We start from the raw sequence: 22,074 nt of genomic DNA on the forward strand, positions 1-22,074 counted from the left end.
GCCTGGCCCAGGGCCTTCCCACAGGTGTCACACAGCCATGCCATCTCATGTAGGGCTTTGCCGAAAGGCCACCTCATCGACGAGGCCACCTACCTACCTGATCTAGAGCTGAAACCCCCTTTCCTGACACCCTTTGTCATCCTGGGTTCTTTCTTTTTTTAAATTTATTTTTAATTATAGTTAACATTGAATGTTATTTTATATTAGTTTCAGATGTACTGCATAGCGATTTAGACAATCATATACTTTACAAAGTGATCCTCCTGATACTTCAAGGACCTACCTGTCACTACACATAGTGACCACCATATTGACTATGTAGTCACAGAGATGCAAAGTATAGCATAGGGAATACAATCTTTTTTTAAAAACAGACTTTACTCTTTAAAGCAGTTTCAGCAAAACAGAAAAACTGAACAGAGCATAGAGAGATTTCCCATCTGTGTGCTGCCCCCACGCACACACAGCCTCCTCCATGACCAACATCCCCACTAGAATGGTGCATTCGTTACCACCGGTGAACCTACGCTGCTGACACATCACAACTGCCCAAAGTCCATAGACTGGGGCTCTCTTTAGGTGTTGTGCTTTGTGTGGGTTTTGGCAACTGTATGACGGCACATGCCCATCATTATAATACTGTACAGAGTTCTCCACCTGCCCCCAAATCCTCTGCGCTCTGCCCGCTCTGCCCCTTCATCCTTCCTCCACGCTAACCCCCGGGAACCACTGTTCTGTTCTTCTCACTGTCTCCGTAGTTTGCCCTTCCCCAGAATGCCATGTACTTGAAATCATGATGTAACATTTTCACACTGGTTTCTTCCACTTAGTAACATTTATCTAAGGTTCCTTCAAGTCTTTTTAGGGTTTGATAGCTACATTTTTTCATGCAAAATAATATTCCAGTGTCTGGATACACCATAGTTTACTTGTCTATTCACTTACTAAAGGACATCTAGGTTGCTTCCCAGTTTTGGCAGTTATGAAGCTGCTATAAATATCCATGTTCAGGTTTTTGTGTGAGTATAATTTTTTCATTTATTTGCAGAAATGCAAACAAGTGTGATTGTTGTATCTTATAATAAGAACTGTTTTTATAAGAAATAGCCAAACTGTCTTCCAAAGTGGTTGTACCATTTCTATTCCCACCAAACAACGAATGAAAGTTCCTGTAACTCCACAATCTCACTGACATTGGATATTGTCAGTTTGGCTATGCTAATAGGTGTGTAGTGGTATCTATTTTAATTTGCATTTCCCTAATAGCATATGACATGGGATATCTTTTCATATGCTTATTTGCCATCAGTGTAGCTTTTTGGTGAGGTTTCTGCTAAGATCTTTGGACATTTCTAAAAAATTATTTGTTCTCTTATTATTGAGATTCAAGAGTCCTTTGTCTATTTAAGACAACTCCTTTAGATTCACATGAACAAGTATAAAGGACACATGGACAATAACTAAGGTGGGGGATGGAAATGGGAAGGAGGTAGGGAGCACTGGGGGGTGGGCAGGGCTGGGAATATAAGACAGAAAACTGTACTTGAACAGGAATTAAATAAAAAAATAAAAAATAAAAAAAAAAATTAAAGACAACTCCTTTAGCCGATCTGCCTTTTGCAAATATTTTTCCCCAATCTGTGGTCCGACTGTTTCCTTGACAGTGCCTTTCTCAGAGCAGTAGTTTTAATTTTAAATGGAGTCCAGTTTATCAGTTTTCTTGGATGGATTTGTGCCTTTGGTACTGCATCTAAAAGATCAAGGAAATATCATGTACAACACAAGAAATATAGAAAATATTAATATAATAACTTTGTATGGTGACAGATGATTCATCGACTTATTGCAGTGATCACATTTTAAGTTTTTCAAATGTAAAAATCACGATGTTGTACACCTGAAACCAATATAAAACTGCACATCAACTGTAGTTTAATAATTTTATAATTAAAAATCATCGTCAAACCCAAAGCCATCTAGATTTTCTCCTATGATATCTTCTAGGAGTTTTGTAGCTTTGCATTTTACCATTAAATCTGTGATCTGTTTGAGTTGATTTTTGTGAAGAATGTAAAGTGTGCATCTAGATTTATTTCTTCATGTGTGATGTCCAGCTGTTCCAGCACCATTTACTGGGAAGACTCTGTTTGCTCCGTTGCATCACCTTTACTCCTGACTCAGACGTCAGTTGATTACATTTGCGTGGGTCCATTTCTGGGCTTGCCTTTCTTTTCCTCTGACCTATTTGTGCATTATTCAGTACCACGCCCTCTTCATTACTCCAGCTTTTTTAATAATTATTTTTGTCATTCTGAAAAGGGTGAAGTGATGTCGCGTTGTAGTTTTATTTAATACTTCCCTAATTGTTAGTGATGTTGAATATTTTTATGCACTTATTTGCTATTTATATGTCCTCTTTGGTGAAATGTGTCTTCATATTTTTGGGTCATTTTTAAAATTGATTTATTGTTTTACTGTTGTGTTTGAGAGTTCTTTACATGTTCTAGATACTTGTTTGTCAGCCATGTGGTTTGAAAATATTTTCTCCCCTCTTTGTGTTACTGTAGCTTTATAGGAAGTCTCGGAGTTGTGCAGCGTCAGTCCTGGGATTTCATTCTTCTCTCTCAATATTGAGTGAGCTGTTCTGGGTCATTTGCCTCTCCATTCAAACTTTAGAATCAATTTGTTGTTATTAAAATAATTGGCTGTGATTTAGATTAAGGTTACATAGAATCCACAGATCAAGCTGGTAAGAACTGACACATTGCATTTTAACTTCTTATTTACATTTTATTATGTCTATGGTTTATTATTTGTTCCCACTCCCCTCCTCACAATGGTATTTACGTATTTGTCTACTTTGTACATTGTTGTATCTGGATTGCCTAGAACAGTGTCTGACTCCTAATAGAAAGTTAGTGAACATGTACTGAATTACTGAATGAGTAAATGAATGAACAAAAGTACTACACACTGCTTGGATGAGGACTACGAATTCTCCTGTTATGGAAGAATTGAAGTCTGAATGTTATACAGCTCTGTAAAGGAATCTAGTATAATGTTCAGTCCATGGTATCTTGGTTACATGAAGTAGCAGCAATACATTCAATGCCTTGACTAGATTACCGTTTGCTTAATATTTTACTTTGTGTCTTGGGAACGTGCAGATACAGGATCTGAGAATTTAGTTTCTATTGTGCTTTGTTCAGGTATTTTTATGTCAGTTAAAATCAGGCTTAATAAGCAATTAATCTGGGATAACACATTTTTGTAATGCATTTTATTTATTTATGTATTTGCTTTGTTTATTTAAATGTTTTTCAATTACAGCTCACAGTCAATATTACTGTGTGTTAGTTTCAGGTGTACAGCATAACATGTTTTGAATATTTCACATGGGACAATTTTGTAAATATGCTTGTGGATGTGATTGTATGGTTGTTCTTAACTGTGTGACCTACACTATTTATTATAGAGAAATATTATACCAACCTCTCATTTATGTAGCAAATGAGTCTTAAGAAGTAAGCTCCCAATGATTTGTTAATTACCAGTTGTTCTAGAGAAGTAATCTTTGATAAAAATTTTTGACATGATGAAAATATCTGTGCTGTTCAGTATGTAACCACTAGTCACATGCAGCTATTGAGCAATTGAAAGACTAAATTTTTAAGTTTATTTTATTTAAATTTATTTAAATTTAATTTGAACACCCATCTCTTCAGCCAAGCATGCTACAGGAAGTCACAAGTACTACTTTTATCTATTAAACAGATGGAGGATTATTTTTTTAAATTTTACTTATTTATTTTTAGAGAGAGGGGAAGGAGAAAGAAAGGGAGAGAAACATCAATGTGAGGTTGCCTCTCATGTGTTCCCCCACTGGGGACCTGGCCTGCAACCCAGGCATGTACCCTGACTGGGAATCGAACCGGTGACCCTTGAGGATTAAATTTTTAATTTTCTTAAATTTTAATTAAAATTGAGTGGCCATGACATTGCAAAGCATGTATCTGAAAAGGTTTCTTTTCACAGAGACTTAACTCCTTATAATAGGTTGGCCTGAAAGATATCATAAAATTGAAAAGCATATAAACTAGAACAAAACTTTCATTAATGAAAAATTAAAATACATACCACAGTGATATTTAATCTCCAAGATAAGTTTGATTTCCCGCTGTAAATACCTGCCATGCCCCATTATATCATTTGTGTCTTTGACATTTTTCATATTCATTGCATTTTTGTATATGCATACTCCATAAGTTAGAAGTATGATCCCTGAAAGTGACCTACCTGGGACACAGTGGCACACCTGTGCTGCCCATCTGGCAGCTAAGCTTATCCTAAGATCAGGATCCATTGATTATTAGGGCTTCCTCTGGCGACACTGTCCATGAACAGAAAGGGCTGTGTTATGCTTGCCCAGTGTTGAGTTCCACCTTACAGATAAGGCATTCCCTTCCTGCAGAGGAACCAGTGAGGGGCAAGGAGTACAGTGCTCCTGGATCCTGATGTGCCAAGGAAACAATAAAGTGGGTGAGAAGTGTTTACCCCCAACAGAGGGTCATCTTTCATTCTACATTCATACTTCAACCAGGAATGCTACTGGGCATCACACATAATTATATTTTTCCAAGCTCTAATCATAAGTTATGTCACTACTAAAATTACATCATAGGTTAAGGCAAGAAATACTGATAATTTAATGTTCAGGTGAATTAAATTAGTATAGCAAACAAAATTAGGAGAGCGCCTCAGATTTTAAGGACAAGTGTGCAAAGGTGAGCATTCACCGTGCTATGTACCTGAAGCTTCAGTTCTGAGGCTTTAAGACAAAAGAAACACTGTTTCTCAAAGCAGATGAAAAACATAAAGATTCCGGAATAGTCTTGAATAAATTCACTTTCAATCATTATTTGGACTAGCCAGGGATAATTCTAGTGCAACGATTAACTGTACTCTAAAATTACACGTCTGCTCCCTTCTGCCATAAAATTATTCAAAGCCCGGTTGGCTAAAAGGCTCAGGTTTGCTCAGCTATGCGGCATCTGTCCTATGATGGTGTGTGGGGAGGGGGGTGGGGCTGGGGGTGTAGATATTTCACTTCTACATATTTTTATGACATTTCACCCAAGTCTCACTTGTTGTCTGTCCTCTGCTAGTGATGACACTCACCCAATCTGACCAAGTCACAGGTCCAGACAGAATTCACCAAAGTGAATGAATCTGCTTTGAACCATGCAAATGGGGAAAAACGTAGAAGTCTCCCCTTTGGAAGACACACCTCTTCTGGGCCAACTCTCCAGTCGGCCTCCAGCTGGTACCCTCTGCAGTTCTTCTTCTCCTGCCTCCAGCCCCACTGGTCCTGCCCTTTCTTCCTCCCAGGTGCCAGCAAGTGATGACAGCCCTGATAGCCCTGTGTTCTGATATCAGTGTGTTCTGATAGCCCTGCAGTAGGAACTGAGACTTCTGAGAAACCTGGGCTCTGGCTTTTTGGTGGATTGTGATGACTGAAATGATGTCATAACTAAGAAATTTTACAGCATTTAACTTTAACCAGAAATCTTTTATAAGAGTCCAAATGTTAGCCTTTTTGAAACTGTAGATGAGCGATAAGAAGGTAACCAGTGACCAAGTTTAGAGCTGAGTGAATGACTGAACTTTGAAGACTGGGCTGATTTTGGTTTGTGAGGGTGGGTGTTTCCTGTGACCAGCAAACCAGCTCCGTTGTCCTTGAAAGCAAGAGGAATAAGGAAGCCCAATGCCCAACCTTGGTGCAGCAGGGACAGCAACAGTAAGAATCAGATACAAAATCTCTTGGGGAAAGAGAGAACCTTGTGGTTATTTAGCTTCTTAGAAGATTTTGGCTGAATTTTCAATTTCAGAGGATCACAAATAATCAGGCAACAAGATTTACTGTGGTCTTGGGCCCTTGGCAAGTGAAGGATTGGCCTTGGGCCAGGTTCGTGACCCTGAGGTTATAAAATAAAAAGCAGAGTCTGGCTTCTATAAAAGTTCTATAAATGGTAAGATTGTCTTGCATTTCTGACACATCACTGAGAAGACTAGAATGAGTAGAATATTCTCAACGCAAATAACACAGATAAAAAACAAAAGAGAGTAAAAATGAAATGAGTAGGGAATTAAAATGCCTGTTTCTCTTAACCAGACTGTGTTTCCACTGTGTTTGTTAACAGTTGGTTTTCTTGAAAAAAGCTGTAGTGTCATCTGAGACCGTCTCAGAGCCGATTCAGTGAGGACCTCTCACACTGTCGGAGTGGCAGACTCTGCTTCGACACTTACTCACTCTTTTACATTTCCATTTTATGTTTTGATTTATGCAACTTCTATGGACAGTGTTTATAAATAGACACACATAATAGAACTCTGCCAACTTTTTAACTGTGGATAACACTGCATAAAATACAATGACCATCCTACTTTTAAACTTCAACATTTTCTTTACTGACATTGCTCCAAAGCAGCATTTTCCCAGCGCTAACATGACACACAGTTTTTCCTTCCTTGTAAATTCAGCATGAGTGTTTGGTAGGCTTCCCAGTGTGAAATGATTTACAGAACTGGCCATGAGAGACGTAGCCCTGGGAGAGCTCCTCTGCAAAGCCTGGGGACACTGGCTTTCCCTGGAGCCTGGTTAATAAGCCACCCAGCTGACATCTCAGTGGTTACTGTGGACAGGTGTACACCAGACATTTTATGAGTTTCCAAATAAATATTTTTGATTAACCAAAAGAAAACTTTGATAAGAAGAAAACATCAATCTTCCATGATTTGCCTAATCTTTTAAATAAACTTGCAAACTAAGAATGCAGCCAGATAGGTGAAGAAACCAGAAAGAGTGTAAAAGGTAAGGGAGCCTGCCAGGGAAGCAAAGATGTGTTTGGGGCAATTGTAGACACAAGGTGCACTGATATTCAGGCTTCAGAAAGATCTCATACTGTACAGTGAAAAGCCCCCCCAAGCCTCCAGAATTATCAGGGTGAAGTATATTATTTCACACTCTTTGTTTCATTAATTCAGCAAATTTTGTTTGCACATTTACTGCAAGTTATGTGTTTAAAATTATTGTTAAATCTTAAAATCTCATGGCAAATAGCTGTCTTTATATCTGCTGCCTAGATGGCAAAATGGCACAGAGAGGCTATGTAAAACTTCCAAGGTCACACAGGTCATAATGGAGAGGTGAATGATAATTCTACCTGGGGCGTCTGGCTTAACTGGCCGATCTCCATGGGTCTACTAGACATGTCGAATAACATCTGCTAGAGAATGTAGAGGAACTGACGGTCTTCTAAAGAAATTATTTGTATGTCAGAAAAGTTATTTTAAGCAAAAATTTAATTTTTCCTTTTTTGTAGTTTAATAAACTAGTTAATTTCAATAGACTGCAAAACCACTTTGGATAGTGTTAATTGCACAAGATCAAACACATCCATGATGGCTCTGCTACTCCTAGGTTAGTTTAGGGTAAAACCCGACTGGCTTTGGCTATTATTTCATTTTCTACTTGTCTATGTCTTGATAGAACAGCAAACATTAAAGCATTAGTATATTCTAGCTTAGTTGGTAGAGTTCCAGAAGGCAAGAAAGATTACCAAGTCACTCACGTGGAACCTGGCGGGAGACGCTGCCTCCTCCTCTGTGATCCAGGGTGTAAATTCCAAGTATTTCACTTTCCACTGTGAGGCTGCATTCGGGCCCCAGGAGGTCTACCCCCCCTGGTGCTGATAGCTTCATGGATAATTTACCAGGTATACCTTTGTCCCACCAGCAGGAACACTAGGGCCAGGGCTTCATCTCCAAATGTACCATAAGCCTGGCCTCCCCTTCTTTTATACCTCCAATCCCTGACTCTACTGTCCCCCAGAGTTGTATTTGGCCCTTTCCCAAGATCTAAGAGGTGCCTCCCCATTCCTACCCTCCACAGTGTGCAAATATTCAGATTCATGCAGCACAGCACAGCCCAACACAGGACTTCATTTGGAGGCAAGGATGCACTGTAACTACACCCCAAGTGAGAATCAGACTGGGCTCTTCGGTCGGAGGCACACTTAGAACAGGCACCTGTGCATCAGCTCCTTTGTACGCCTGATAAGCCTCCGTGCACTACATCACTAAAACAACTTGGGAGAAAATCGGCATAGCTGTAATTCTGAGAGTTCAGTATTGGAGAGTTTTAAATAGTACCTAACAGTTCTTTAGGAGTAATTCATTGTATTCTGACCATATGACCATGCTTATTTCCATTTTTTAGGGATTTTAAAAATCCATCTGTCATTCTGTGATCCAGCCATGCAATGGTGCACACAGACAGAAAGATATAAAAATGAAAGTGGAATTTCCCTCTCAGACCCCTCCCACTCGTCTTTCTCTCCCTGAGATAACCACCACCGACAAGTTTTCATCAGTTCTTCCAGGAAAAGTCCCTAGGTATAGAAGCACGCTTTTCAAAATGAGCACAACCTGGCTCAGCTATGTCCTTTATTATATACTTTTTAAAAGTTTAATGCCTTTTGGAAACCTAAAACTTATAGGTTCTGAATTTACTCTGGTTTTGTTCAAATTCCTGCCATATATTTCCTAGCCAGGTGAACTTGAACATGTTAATCACCCTGTCTCTCGGTTTCCTCATGCCAAGAGGAGGATAATAATGACAGCAACAATACAGAATCACTGTGATTGATAAATAAGGTACAATATAGGATATAATGTATTAGCCAGTTTTAGGAACTCAAGAAAAAATGTTTAATTATGATTATCATAAGTACATAATTATATCATCCTTTTAATGGTATGTACTCTACAAATATATAAATGTACATTAAAAAATTACCCTGAATTAAGCCCTGGCTGGTGTGGCTGAGTGGATTGAGTGCCAGCCTGTGAACCAAAGAATAGCAGATTCAATTCCCAGTAAGGGCACATGCCTGGGTTGCAGACCAGGGCCCCAGTAGGGGGCGCTTGAGAAACAGCCACATATTGATGTTTCTCTCCCTTCTTTTCTCCCTCCCTTTCCTTCTCTAAAATTAAATAAATAAAATCTTTAACAAAAAAATTACCCTGAATTAATTGGTAAACATTTAAATTCTTGTTTCTACTATTTCTGTTTTTGTACATTTTTGCTGTTAAAATGCTGCAATATACATTCATAAATATTGATCAATATTGGAGATGTGTCTATGAAGTATTCGACCAAATTTTTAAAAGATAACTTTCCAGAATCGAGCTGTATATTTTGAATGCCAACAGCGGTGGTGGCCCAGCTCCCGGCTCTGGCCTTGGTCAGTACCTCCCACAGTGTCACATGGACCATTTGTGCCCACATTCTTCAACAATTCTTACTATCAACTGTTATAAATATTGGTCACTCCAAAAGGTACAGGCCTCTCAATTTCATCTTCTTTAAGACATTTTAGTGTTGTTTATGCTACTTTAGTTTTGTGTTGTGCTGTACAGACATTTCTAGTGTCTTTATGATGCCAGTTCTTTCTTATTTTATTAATATTTTGCTTTAAAAAATCTTCCCGAATCCCTCAGAAATTCTGTTATTCTTTTTCCGGATTAATTTTAAGTTACAATTTTATAGAAAATAATCACATTAATTCAAGTTTAAAGAGTGTTGCGAATTACTCTGTTAGGGTTGTAGTTTTATTTCTTCATTTCGGAACCCCTTCACACACGCAGACCCATACTAATTCTGTGTATGTGTGCTTCCTCCTCCATTATTTGGTTGAAATTTACTGACATTAGGATGTCATGTGCTCTCTTTCTCTTGCTGAAGTCAAGCCACGGAACACCTCCACACGTACCTCCCTGAAAGGTTGCATATGGGAAGAGTGCAGAAATGGGCATTTCCCATTTGTAAATCTCAACCCAGGTGTGGGAACCCTTGAAGATGTATTCTCAAGGATGGAACAGAATGTGGGAACAGCATGCTTATAAGAATAAAACAAGGAATGCTTGTAGTGCTGGCCATGTCTCCAGTTGGAAATATAATTGTGTTTTCTTTCTTCCTCTCCATTTTTCAGTCAGGCATGATAAGAACACAAGACGCAGATTACTTCTTAAGGCCACTTCCTTCAAACCTAGAAGGCAGACTCAATGATTCTGTGGAAGGCGGGCCTCCCTCCCACATTCTGTATAAGAGATCCACAGATCCGCGGGCTCCGAGGGGGCGACAGGTAATGATGGTCCAGAGGCAGCAGGAGCTGGAAAGTGGCCACCTCTTCTATCATGAAAATCAGCACGTGCATGGCCACTTTAACCTCAGGCACCCACAAAAGCAGCATTTCTGTGGAAGACGCAAGAAATGTATGTAAGGGCGATTTTCTTTGTGTATTTCATGATTTTAACATTGACACAAGCTGATGGAGTATTTTCAGTTTTCATCAAAGTATGTCTGTCTTGAACATGGCATTTATTAACTGTCCTTGCTAATGTAAGTGATGATCCCAGAGAGAGCCCATCACCTGTATGTTCAGTATAAAAGCTCTCTCCATGGTAGATGGATAGATAATGGATGGTGGATGTTTTCATTTTTTTAAAGGGCTGTTTCCCTGACAGATTAAATGACACATTGCTGAGGAATATAGAATTCACCAGACATCTTCAAAAGAACCCTGAAATGTCTATTCAGTAATTCTATATTTTTGAGGTCTAGATTTATTAAAGGCTACATAGTTTTCCTGCTGAGGTAATTTATCTCTACACACATTTATGTACTTCACTCACCACATCAAAAGATTGCCTATGCAGGACATAATTTACCTACAATTCGTCACCAACACTTTATCAACGTCTTTTTTGTCATGAACATGTCGGTGGTGATATGTTGTTTACATTTTACGTGGGAACCTCTTACAAATTCAAGAATGTGAGTTCAGTGGATTCTGGAACTTCCCCCACTTCCTTCAACTTTCCCCTCCAGCATCGCTTCATCAAGCCTTCCTCCCATGAGCCCATCTTCCCCCAGCTCCATCTTCCTCTGTTGTTTGGTTTCCTGGGCTGCTCTACCCAGCACCCGAAAGTAGAGGTGAGCATGTGCAGGCAAGTCCATAACTATTATGGAATACAGTGGATGACTCATAACCAGCTGGCCCCTACAATGAAAGAATAATACCATAGCACCTGTGTGTCTTCTGAACTCATATCTTCCAATAAATAAAAGTCTTAAGCTACATTCAAATGGATTTGAAAAACTGCAGCCCGAATTGACCTAGTCAGTGGGCTTGGTTCTGTCTTAACAAAGGCAGCTGGAAGAACAGAGTTAAGAACAAAGACAGATGAACAGGTGCCTGAGAAAGTCGGGTAAGAGAGAGGTTTCTAGCCTCGCCTAGCGGCGTGGCCCATAAATGGAGTTGGAGAAGTCTTTGGAGGCTAATTATGTGGGTATTTTGAAATGTACTTTTACGTGATACAATTCTAACCAGGTTTCCCGAGGCATCCATTAAACTGAATTGTTTTTAACCTAGGGTTAATCTAGGATTATAAATGCCAAAACTATTTTAAGTGATTTACTTCCAGCAGACAGTACATTTTGTCCTCTAATTAAGTTAGGTAAAATTTATGGTGCTTCTAGGACAGTCAACTCTGAAGTGAGGTTGATCTGTTTCAAGTAGTTTAGAACCTGTTTGAAACACTACAGACAAACCAGTCACAAAGCCTTCAAATAAGAAAACAATGCAAGACAGCACTCTTTCTTGTAATTGTTAGTTGTATTGCTTTGTCAATAACTCTTTTTGCATAGCCCATTCCATAAATTCTTACACTAACAGTCTTTAAGCATTGTGCTTCTAGATGCTACACTTCAGAACAAAAATTACCCTCTCTTGTTTAAAATCAGGCCACAGTTACACAAAAGTAAATAAAGCAATGACTTCATGACATCTAGACGCTTTGATGTGGTACATTCTGAATTGAGTGTTCTACTCTAACACAAGCTTCATAATGTTTTAAGGGTTATATGTTTCAGATCATTAACACTCACTTTTTTAATTTTTCATTTTGTTTTCTATTCTTGTTTACTCTAATACAGTTGTCCCAATTTTCCCCCTTTGCCCTCCTCCATCCAGCCTACCCCCCCACTCCCACAGTCCATCCCCATACCATTGTCCATGTCCGAGGGTCATTCACACGTTTTCTTTGACTAAATCCTCTCCCACCTTCCACCATGCCCCTCCTCCTCCCTTTCCTCTGGCAGCTGAACACTCACTTTTTAAAAGATTTTGTTTATTTATTTTTAGAGAGAGGGGAAGGGAAGGAGAGAGGGAAACATCAATGTGTAATTGCCTCTCAAATACCCTCTACTGGGGACTTGGCCCACAACCAAGGAATGTGCCCTGACTGGGAATCAAACCAGCAACCCTTTGGTTAGCAGGCCCGTGCTCAGTCCACTAAGCTCTGATGAGCCAGGGCTGAACACTCACTTTTTAAATTCAATTTCTGTATAACAAGTTCCACCAGCCATTTTGTGGTTAATTTGCTTTAATTCCCTCTCTATATGCCCCCTGTAGACATGCCCAAGCCTCCCAAGGAAGACCTCTTTATCTTGCCTGATGAGTATAAGTCTTGCCCACGGCACAAGCGCTCTCTTCTGAAGTCCCACAGGAATAAGGAACTGAATGTGGAGACGTTGGTCGTGGTCGACAAAAAGATGATGCAAAACCACGGTCATGAAAACATCACCACCTACGTACTGACAATACTCAACATGGTAAGAACGTCTATCATCTTGAGGCTGAGCATGTACTTACCCCAATGGCGGGGGGGTGTGCCTATGTGTTTTACATTTTACTTTTTACTTATAGATTTATGTCTCATACATAGAAATGGTTTATCTGTGATAACTCCTTCAGGTTTATTATGCTCCCTTCAAAAGAACCATTTTTAGAACTTCAGAGAAAAAAATTAAGGAGTAAGCCGGTAACCTGTTTTGATGGACTAGTATTTTCAGTCACCAGAAATCTGAGAGAGCAGGCTGAAATATTTTAATGCAGCCAATCTGTTTATCACCACTATTTGTGTGACTTTTAGATGGTTAGTGGAAATACTCATTTTAGAAATATTAACACCCAAATATTGAGTATAGATTGTTTTATCTGGAAAAACAGTCCAACCGTTTAGAGTATCATCGCCCATGAAGCGTGTCTGTCCCCACACTGGCAGCTACAGTAATTATAGAAGAGCGGTGACAAGTATTTAAGCCTCACATCACCAAAGTGGCCTCTAGACAACAGAAGACAAAATCTTGGGACACCAAAATGTGTCTTAAAAATACTTATGATAACCATACTTTAAAATCGATTTTCTGTTCTACCTCAATAAACAGAATACCCCTAAACGTGTTCTCTGTCTCCATGCTGTCATATGGCTGTTGCTGCTAGTGTCATTTTGGTAGTTTGACCCTGTGGTTTACGGCCTCCCAGGAAGCTGAGGGAGACGGTGACACTCACTTCTCTGCCGCTGCACACTCACAGGGCTGAGGACAACAGGGCCCAGGGCGCTCTGATTCGTTCAAGTGTCACCGCCATTCTCCAGAGCGTCTCTAATCTTTCTGCACCTCCAGTGTAGAGTGGTGAGGGGCCGCTCAGTGCAAAGCCACCTCCCTGTTGTGTCCCACACTATGGATTGTCATTACTTATCACCCCAAATGCCATGTCAATATTCACTTCTACCCCTCTGGTCATCGTCGCAAATGTTTGCCTCTTTCTTTGATCGTCTTTCATTTTTCCTCTCTTTTTCATGTCTTCTTGGTCTTTTCTTAGCATATTTTTATGTTTCTGGGATCCCTTGCCAGGAGAAGTTGGGGAGTTCTTACCTATATAGTTACCACTATGAGTAAAAAGTCGTCTGTTCTGTTCTGCTGAGGACATAGCAATTCAGAGACCTTGTATTCCCTACATTGGTATTTGAGAAGAGTTCAACCCTCCCTCCCCAAACTTCAGTTTTTCTCTCCCAGGCACCAATGACAAGTATTCAACAATTGGTCTATTGGTCAAGAATAGACTCCTACACTCCTCTGTCTGGCACTATAAGAAACATAGTATCACCATGTCTCTGAATGACACAGAGACTGGCCCTCAACATCAGGACTCCATGCAGACTGTGGCCTGGGGAGAAACAGTGTCACATTTGCAGACTGACATGGACTACCTGTCTTTTCCAGGTGTCTGCTTTATTCAAAGATGGAACAATAGGAGGAAACATCAACATTGCAATTGTAGGTCTGATTCTTCTAGAAGAAGAACAGGTATTTTATCTTCAAAACCAGCAACTCTTCTCCCAGAACAATAAAGTCAAAATAATGCTTTGTTTTCCTTAACATGGATCCTTTACTTCTCTTTCCCTCAGGGACAAAAAGTGATAATAATTTGTGCAGAATGCAATGAGTTGCTCATCAGTTTCTTTAACGATCACTTGATATTTTGTGTTTTTGTGCAAGGGTAGTAAGAAATACTCATGTTATTGCCTTATGAGAAAATGGCGTAAAGAAGCTGCCTTTAATACATGGGTGGGAAACTCACTGGAAGACAAAGTACAAAATGTGTCTTCAGCCACTGTGAGCTTTCAGGATGCCAGGTGGAAGTAGCCCTTTCTGTCTTTTGTTAGAAGACTGAACATGCTCTATAGTGTAGAAATTAAATTGTACTGTGTGGCATTGCATTATTGCATTGCTTTGCTCTATTGTCTCCCAACTCCTAAGGCTGAGTCCACTAACCCTCACCACCTTTAGTCCTAGGATTTTATTTTCATAGAGATTCTGCAATATTGAGCACATTTCTCTCATTGCATACAAAAACCCAAATTATACTGGAGCTTGGGAGCATTTGGTAAAAGCTTCTTCCTTGCCTCCGTTCCATAGTCCCTGCCTAAATGCCCAGACATAGGCTTCAATGCACAAAGAAGATGTCTATGAACATTTTGTGGCATAAGTAATATGGGATGTCTCAGTCATTAAAGGCTCTCGCTTTTATTTTGGCCCAAGCTGATCACTGACTGGGCATGAGAGACTGAGCCTGGGACCCCAGTGAGGCACCCTGCATCCAGTTCCACCCTCGCTGATGTCTTGGCAGAATCTCCTGTTAGCAATAGTTTTCTTATTTATAAAACAAAGGGTTTTTAGATGAAATTTAAGATTGTAAGACCTAAGTTGCCTGCAGGATTTGATATGCTTGGGCTCTGCTCTTTTTCGGAGCAGGGTGGGGGTAGCAGGGACAAGCCTATTTCTAGCCTGAATAGTCAAGAAGATACAACCTCATTGTCTTTTGTGTGAGTGTGTGTCTGGGAGGGTGGGTGCTGAGCCAGCAGGGTTTCTCAGGTGACAGGTTAATTATTCTTTGTATTAAATCGTTTTCACCTTGGAATTCCTCCAAGCTGCAAAGAATAGGTGAGGTTATCTTGTGATCGTACACCTGTGTTAACTTTAATTAATGAAGTTTTTCCTGGAAATCACCAGCTGAAGAATGGAAGGCATGTCCCAGTATTGATGTACAACATCTAGCTCAGGTGTATTGGACTTTCTGGAAAGAAAAAAACTGGTAGAGAGAAAACATACCGTGTGACTGAGGGGCAAAAATTCCAACACAACACTCTAGTCATAAAACTAGTTGTCGTAAAATTGGGGTAATCAGATTTTCCCTAAGCATTGTAGAAATAGGGAAATACAGCAGTCCCTGTAAATAAGGTTCAAACAGCTCATTGCAGCCTGCTCTGCTGGATGTTCCTTCCACCCCCAGATTCTCCATTTCCCATGAGTTCACGTGTTCTTTTGATATTTCGCTGCTGCTTTATTAGAACTTGGTATATGTGAATATGGTTGAATATCTTCTATATAGTTTCCTTCTAGTTCCAGTCTATTTTCTAGAAATCAAGCTATTCCAAAATGACCTGCCTCTTCTCATAAATATGTTGCCTCTGAAGTGACTTCATTTAACACTGCAATAATAAACAGTAAAAGGGCTACAAGCTGTAAATCCCCTTGCTTAACTTGGTAATGAAATAAACATTCAATGGCTAGGTGTGCTTTTTGTCTGTGTTTACTCACAGACAAATGACCCTGTGGTTATGTAATATTGCATGTTGTTTTCAAAGATTTTGCATGCAAAAACTTTATCCATGGAAATAATCTTTCTTGGGTCACTGAAATTGCATTCAGAGTCAGCTAAGCACATCCCACCTGTTTTGGTACACAACTAGAGAAATGAACGTTTAAGTGTCCATACTGAGTCTGCCTTTTTTAATGTAACACACTTTTTGCATTTTAATGTGTAAAATGGATAAATTTTGTATATGTGCCGTTTGCATCCATCTATGTATTTGAAATCTGAATTAATGAAAGCTTGCTGTAATGCCAGTACTGGTAACAACTGTATTATACCTTGTTTTCTTTCTGTTATCGTGGTTGTCTTGGCCTCTCTTGCATAGCCAGGGCTTGTGATAAGCCATCACGCAGACCGCACTTTAAGCAGCTTCTGCCAGTGGCAGTCTGGATTGATGGGGAAAGATGGAAGTCGCCATGACCACGCCATCTTACTAACTGGTCTGGACATATGTTCCTGGAAGAATGAGCCCTGTGATACTTTGGGTAAGATCGTCCAGCAGAGTTTTGAGGACCATGCATGTGCTGTGTGTCTTCCATGCTCTCACATATTGAGTGTTTTTCCAAACACTCATTCCAAATCTATAAGCGGTAGCTGCTGCTGGGTGCAATCGCAAAGAAGAAATTTGCATCTCTGTGTGAAATTTGACTGAACATAAAAATATGCATTTATTTATCAAAACTGACTATTTCACAAGGGAACATTCCTCACAGATTCAAGAGTTTCCTACCTCTTCTAACTTAAGAAATGTTTTTTTTTTTCATTTCTTCTGTCTGGGAGAATGGGGTCAGTAGAATCAAGGATGTCTCAGTGTGTGGCAGAAATGGTATATGTATGAGTATTATAGAGATACTACAATTATATCATATTCCTANTATAAGCGGTAGCTGCTGCTGGGTGCAATCGCAAAGAAGAAATTTGCATCTCTGTGTGAAATTTGACTGAACATAAAAATATGCATTTAGTTATCAAAACTAACTATTTCACAAGGGAACATTCCTCACAGATTCAAGAGTTTCCTACCTCTTCTAACTTAAGAAATGTTTTTTTTTTTTCATTTCTTCTGTCTGGGAGAATGGGGTCAGTAGAATCAAGGATGTCTCAGTGTGTGGCAGAAATGGTATATATATGAGTATTATAGAGATACTACAATTATATCATATTCCTAATTCTTAAAATTTCTCTGTAATGTCTCAATCATAGCATTTTTTGCATGTTTATAAGGCTGAGTAGATCTTAGAGGCATCCTTCGATGTTTTTTCCAAATACTTATTATAAAGCCTAGTGTGCCACTGACCAGGGCTCTCCTGGACATTTTCCCCCTAATGCTCTATTTTCCCCCAGAATCTGAGGGAGGAAGATCCTTTGTTATAAAAGCGTCGAGCACAGGCCTGCGAACCACACTATCGCGGTTCAATTCCCAGTCAGGGCACATGCCTGGGTTGCCGGCCAGTTCCCAGCAGGGGATGCATGAGAGGCAACCATACATTGATATTTCTCTCCTCCTCTCCTTCCCTTCCCCTCTAAAGATAAATAAATAAAATATTTTTAAAAAAACTTTAAAAATTTTTTAAAGCATTCAGACAGGACTGAGTTTAATATAGGATAAACTGATTGCTTGGACTTAGGAAGGCCTACTTATAAGGATAGCCCTTAGCTGGCCTATGAGAACTTAGATTTCGAGGAGATTCCCACCATTCTACCTGACAAGGATGGCTTACTGTGCTGAAACTGTAAGACAATCAAACACCAGTTGTACAAATGGTGCAATTTGCATGGAACACCTGCTTTCCTCCTGGGAGTCTGGAATTTGGTTCCGTGCCAGGCAGAGGGTGCTGATATGATTGGCCCCCAACAAAACCCCTGGGCCCTGAGTCTCTAATGAGCTTCCCTGGTGGACAACAGTCTACACTTGTTGTCAATACGTGTCTCCGGGGGAATTAATCATGTCCTGTGTCAATTTACTGGAAGAGAGCTCTGGAAGCTCATGCCTATTCCCCCAGACTTCTTCCCATGTACAATACTTGTTCCCTTTGCTAATCTTTCTCTCTAATGTTTTGCCATGCTAATTTATACCCATGAGTATAAAAAATTCTGAGTCTGTGAATCCTCCAGGCAAATTCTTGAACCAGGGGTGGTCTTGGGACTTGCTGACACTCCCATTCCTACAGCACTTTTTACTTGATCTTTTGTGAACACAGATGTTTATGGAAAAAAGCATAAATTCCCCTCCACCTGCAGTGAAACCTCCTTCTGCTGTGTCCAAGTCATAACCTGTGGCATGAACATTTCATAGGGCTCTGAATAGTTTCCATGCTGAGAGGACAGATCCCCTGCTCCCACGTGGTTAACAGCCCTTTCCGTGACTGTCCAGGCATTTCAGCATGATGAGGACGAGAACCAATTTCCCTGAAGGATGGAGGCTAAATAGGCCTCCATAATACAGCCTGTTTTTTTTTTATTTCATTACAAACTGCTGTGTATTCATTTGGCCTTTACACCTGTAGGGTTTGCCCCCATAAGTGGAATGTGTAGTAAATACCGCAGCTGTACGATTAATGAAGATACAGGCCTTGGACTGGCTTTCACCATCGCCCACGAGTCTGGACACAAGTAAGTGCATGCGCATGGGTGGGCAGAGCCCAGGGTCCTTTCCATTCTGGGTGATTGCCATGGAATTACTGATTCCATGATTTCATTAGGTCAAGTCTGTAAGCAGAATTCACATATATCTTAGGAGAATGTCATTGATAAAGAGTAAATATTATCACTTAGACACTTCTTTTGTTTTTATTGTAGTGCCTCATTCTATACACTCAATACATGTGTTTACCCTTTCCTTTCTCTGTTCTCCCCATCCATTCCTTCTCACACATGTACATACAGTTGCAGACACTTGTATCAGCCCTGCTCCTCTGTCCTGGGAGCTAACCTCATTCCATGGTTAGCTCCTATCGGTGGACTCCAGGTGACTGAGGGTAGTAACAAGGCCTCCTACTGTTAACTTCTTACTCTTGAGTTTGTGTCCTTATATGGCTTTTAGAATCTGGGGAGGTATTTTTTTTATTGGTGTGATGCGTAGAGTTTGGGGAGTGCAAAGTACTGCAGGAAATTCAGCCCACTGATAGAGGATCTGCTTCCTGGGGTTGCTGGTTTTGAAATGGAGCAGCATTAGGGAAAGGGATGAGCCTGGTGGTTTAGCACAGACAGATAGTGGTACTAGAGAAGCAGCTCTGAGCAATGGGTGGCTTGTCATTGGTGGTATCTTTATGTGAAAAGTTTACATTTGTTCCTGTAAAATGAGAAATTTCTATCAATTACGTATAGAAACTTAGATAAGGTTTCTTGGGCCAATAATGCTGTAAGCTACCTTACCTTGAGGCACATTTATTAATTTTTTTGGTGGGCCCACTTGCCAGCTTCCCACAGTTGCCCTGATTAATCTGGACACCAACAGAAGTCCTGCAGGTATTTTCCTGCTATACTGCAGCTGTATTTGAAACTTCACCTAGAAAATGCACAACCGGGAATAATAATTTTTCTAATTGTTACTTAAACCCCAATTTTACTTGCAAAATCACAAACTTGCAAAAGGTGGTATTTGTGACTTGGTTTCCATCTGCTATGTAGAAAGTGCGCTGAGCTCATTCATGTTACCCCAACCAAAGCACATGTATATGCATGTTTGTATGTGTATGTTCACATGTGTGCCTTTGTGTATAATGGAACCAACCCCATGGATTCCCTGCAGACTCAGGTTGTGTGTGAACCGATGACCTGAAAGTGAAACTGTATATCCCATTACAGACCCCTCAACATTACAGGTAATGATTGACTTTCTCGGTGCCCAGAAAATTGCACCTATACTTCATAAAGCTTTCAGCTGTATCATAATTGTGTTTTTAATAGACTACTAAAGTTAAACTTCAGAAACTCTCATTATTTTAACGACACGGTATTCTTGCTGTCCTCTGAACCATACCTGAATTTAATTAAACAATCAAGGTAAGAAATATTTAAGTCACTGGGGGCTGAGCAAATCAGCATTAGATAAACAATTGAGATACGGTCATTGGCAATGCCTGCAGTCACAGGTGGTGAATTTAACTGAAATTAAATTTGATACATTCAAAACTGGCCTCTGACTCTTCAATATCAATGACTATCAGTGTTTCATATTTTCTCCAAGTCAACTAGTAATATTTCCTTTTATCACTTGGGCTGGGTCTAGGTAGAAAAAGAATTTCTTCTAAATAAGAGATAAGTGTTTGTACTTGCAAGTGAGAATATAGAAGGGAAGAAGGAAAGGAGCTCTAGACTTGGATGAAGGGGAATCCCACTCCTTATAGAATTAAATGTCAGAGAATTATCAACTGCTTATTGAGCACCTGGTGTTTAGAGGTCATTGTGCAAGAGATGGAGGGACTGGGAGCTCTGAAAATTAATGTGCCAATGAAATAGTTTCCGATCCTATTGAAATAGGAAATATATGTAAAAGATTTTCAAGTGAATTGTAGGTGCTAAATGCCAAAACATGTAATGACAATAGTAATAATAACAATAATGATGATGATAAATTTATTCTCTTTATGGAGCCCTTTTTACAAATGTGAAGAGCAATTTCTCATGTAGCTCAAACCATAGAAACCACTCAGAACAATCTCTCATTTTCCTTCACTGGCTTAGCAGGTAGACTATCCTGAGTATTCACCAAGTGTGAATGAATGGAGCGGGGGAAGTCAAGGGAACAAATGTAGAGTGTTTCAGAGTTTACCAAATAGGAGAGGTTCTGGCATAGGAGACTCAGTAATCAAACACTGTGAATTTTATTTGCATTGAAGACAAGCACATTTATTCAGTTCATTTATTTTGTAACTATTGTTCTTGAAGAAGGGACTATAGGTTTGATATATGAGTCAAACATCATAATATAAACAGCATGTCTTTACCTTATCTTTGGCAATGGGCTCCAAGCAGAATCAATTTTAGAGTTTGGTACCTTAAGAATTAAAAGACAACTTTAGACCTATGAAGTCTGTATAAAACACCATATTCATAGGTGACTTTTATCTCTTCAGTTTTGCTTGCATTCAGAGAACATCATTTAGGGTGGAGGACTTTTCCCCATGTTTTCACCCATAGATTTTCTAACCTTTAACTCAAAAAAAGATTTCAGTTAATGTTTAGCCAATTTATTCTGCTGAATTTAGTTGTTTTCCTCTCAAAACATCTTGTGGTTTATGCTGGGGAGTCTGACCTAAAAATAGAAATTGCTAAGGACCAGCCTTTACATTTGCATTGGAAAAAAAAGGAAGAAAGACTGGAACCAGAAGCAAGATATGTGTTCACTGTTCATATGTGGGACTGGGTCAGGATTGCTCTTAAGCTGGTGGGGCAGAGAGAATTTCCTGGTTATATTAAATCACATGACACGGGACATGTGGTTTGCTACATGCAAGTTTTGGAGAATTGGGAAAAACATGGTGAGAACTCAATTACACATTTTGGATAACATGTCATGGATTTGAAAATTCCCACTTGCAAAGGGAAGTCATGCACCATTAAATGGGACTTGGATACATTGCAGTTCTCCCACAGCCTGTGTTGGCCGGGGTAAATTGCCTGGCCTTACCTAGCTTTCCATCTGCAAAACAAGTGGAGCCTGTGAGATCCTCAGCAAGTGTGTGCAGGCACAGTTACAGTGGTAACAACCCTATTATCGACAATATGCTAAAACAGTTAATTTGCATTGTCATTTCAGACCATTAAGACTATATTAAAACACATTACTGTGCTTTAAAGTATGCATGATTTATCATTTTTCTCCTATCCTTTCCAGCATTTATGTATCTATTCTCTGGTCACAGTTTGCACTCTGCCGGCAAAGCACTATGTAGGATTCTAAAAAGCACTGGTGATCCATTCCCTCCCGATGTCTAACAGAAGGATAAAG

The 22,074-nt window shown here is 39.7% G+C and overlaps 1 protein-coding gene across 3 annotated transcripts in view; it reads left to right on the forward strand.

The window, feature by feature from the left end:
- ADAMTS16 (ADAM metallopeptidase with thrombospondin type 1 motif 16) overlaps positions 1 to 22,074 on the forward strand; it is a 124,149-nt gene that overhangs the window by 30,044 nt on the left and 72,031 nt on the right. For all 3 annotated transcript variants that reach the window (XM_037062969.1, XM_037062970.1, XM_037062971.1), the window contains exons 4-8: positions 10,053 to 10,335; positions 12,537 to 12,736; positions 14,189 to 14,272; positions 16,447 to 16,606; positions 18,629 to 18,734. In XM_037062969.1, the coding sequence (XP_036918864.1) occupies positions 10,053 to 10,335; positions 12,537 to 12,736; positions 14,189 to 14,272; positions 16,447 to 16,606; positions 18,629 to 18,734 (833 nt within the window). The remainder of the gene's footprint in view (positions 1 to 10,052; positions 10,336 to 12,536; positions 12,737 to 14,188; positions 14,273 to 16,446; positions 16,607 to 18,628; positions 18,735 to 22,074) is intronic.

This window comes from Sturnira hondurensis, unplaced genomic scaffold, assembly GCF_014824575.4.
Source record: "Sturnira hondurensis isolate 20B ecotype Veracruz unplaced genomic scaffold, ASM1482457v3 Scaffold0014384, whole genome shotgun sequence".
NCBI classification, from domain to species: Eukaryota; Metazoa; Chordata; class Mammalia; order Chiroptera; family Phyllostomidae; genus Sturnira; species Sturnira hondurensis.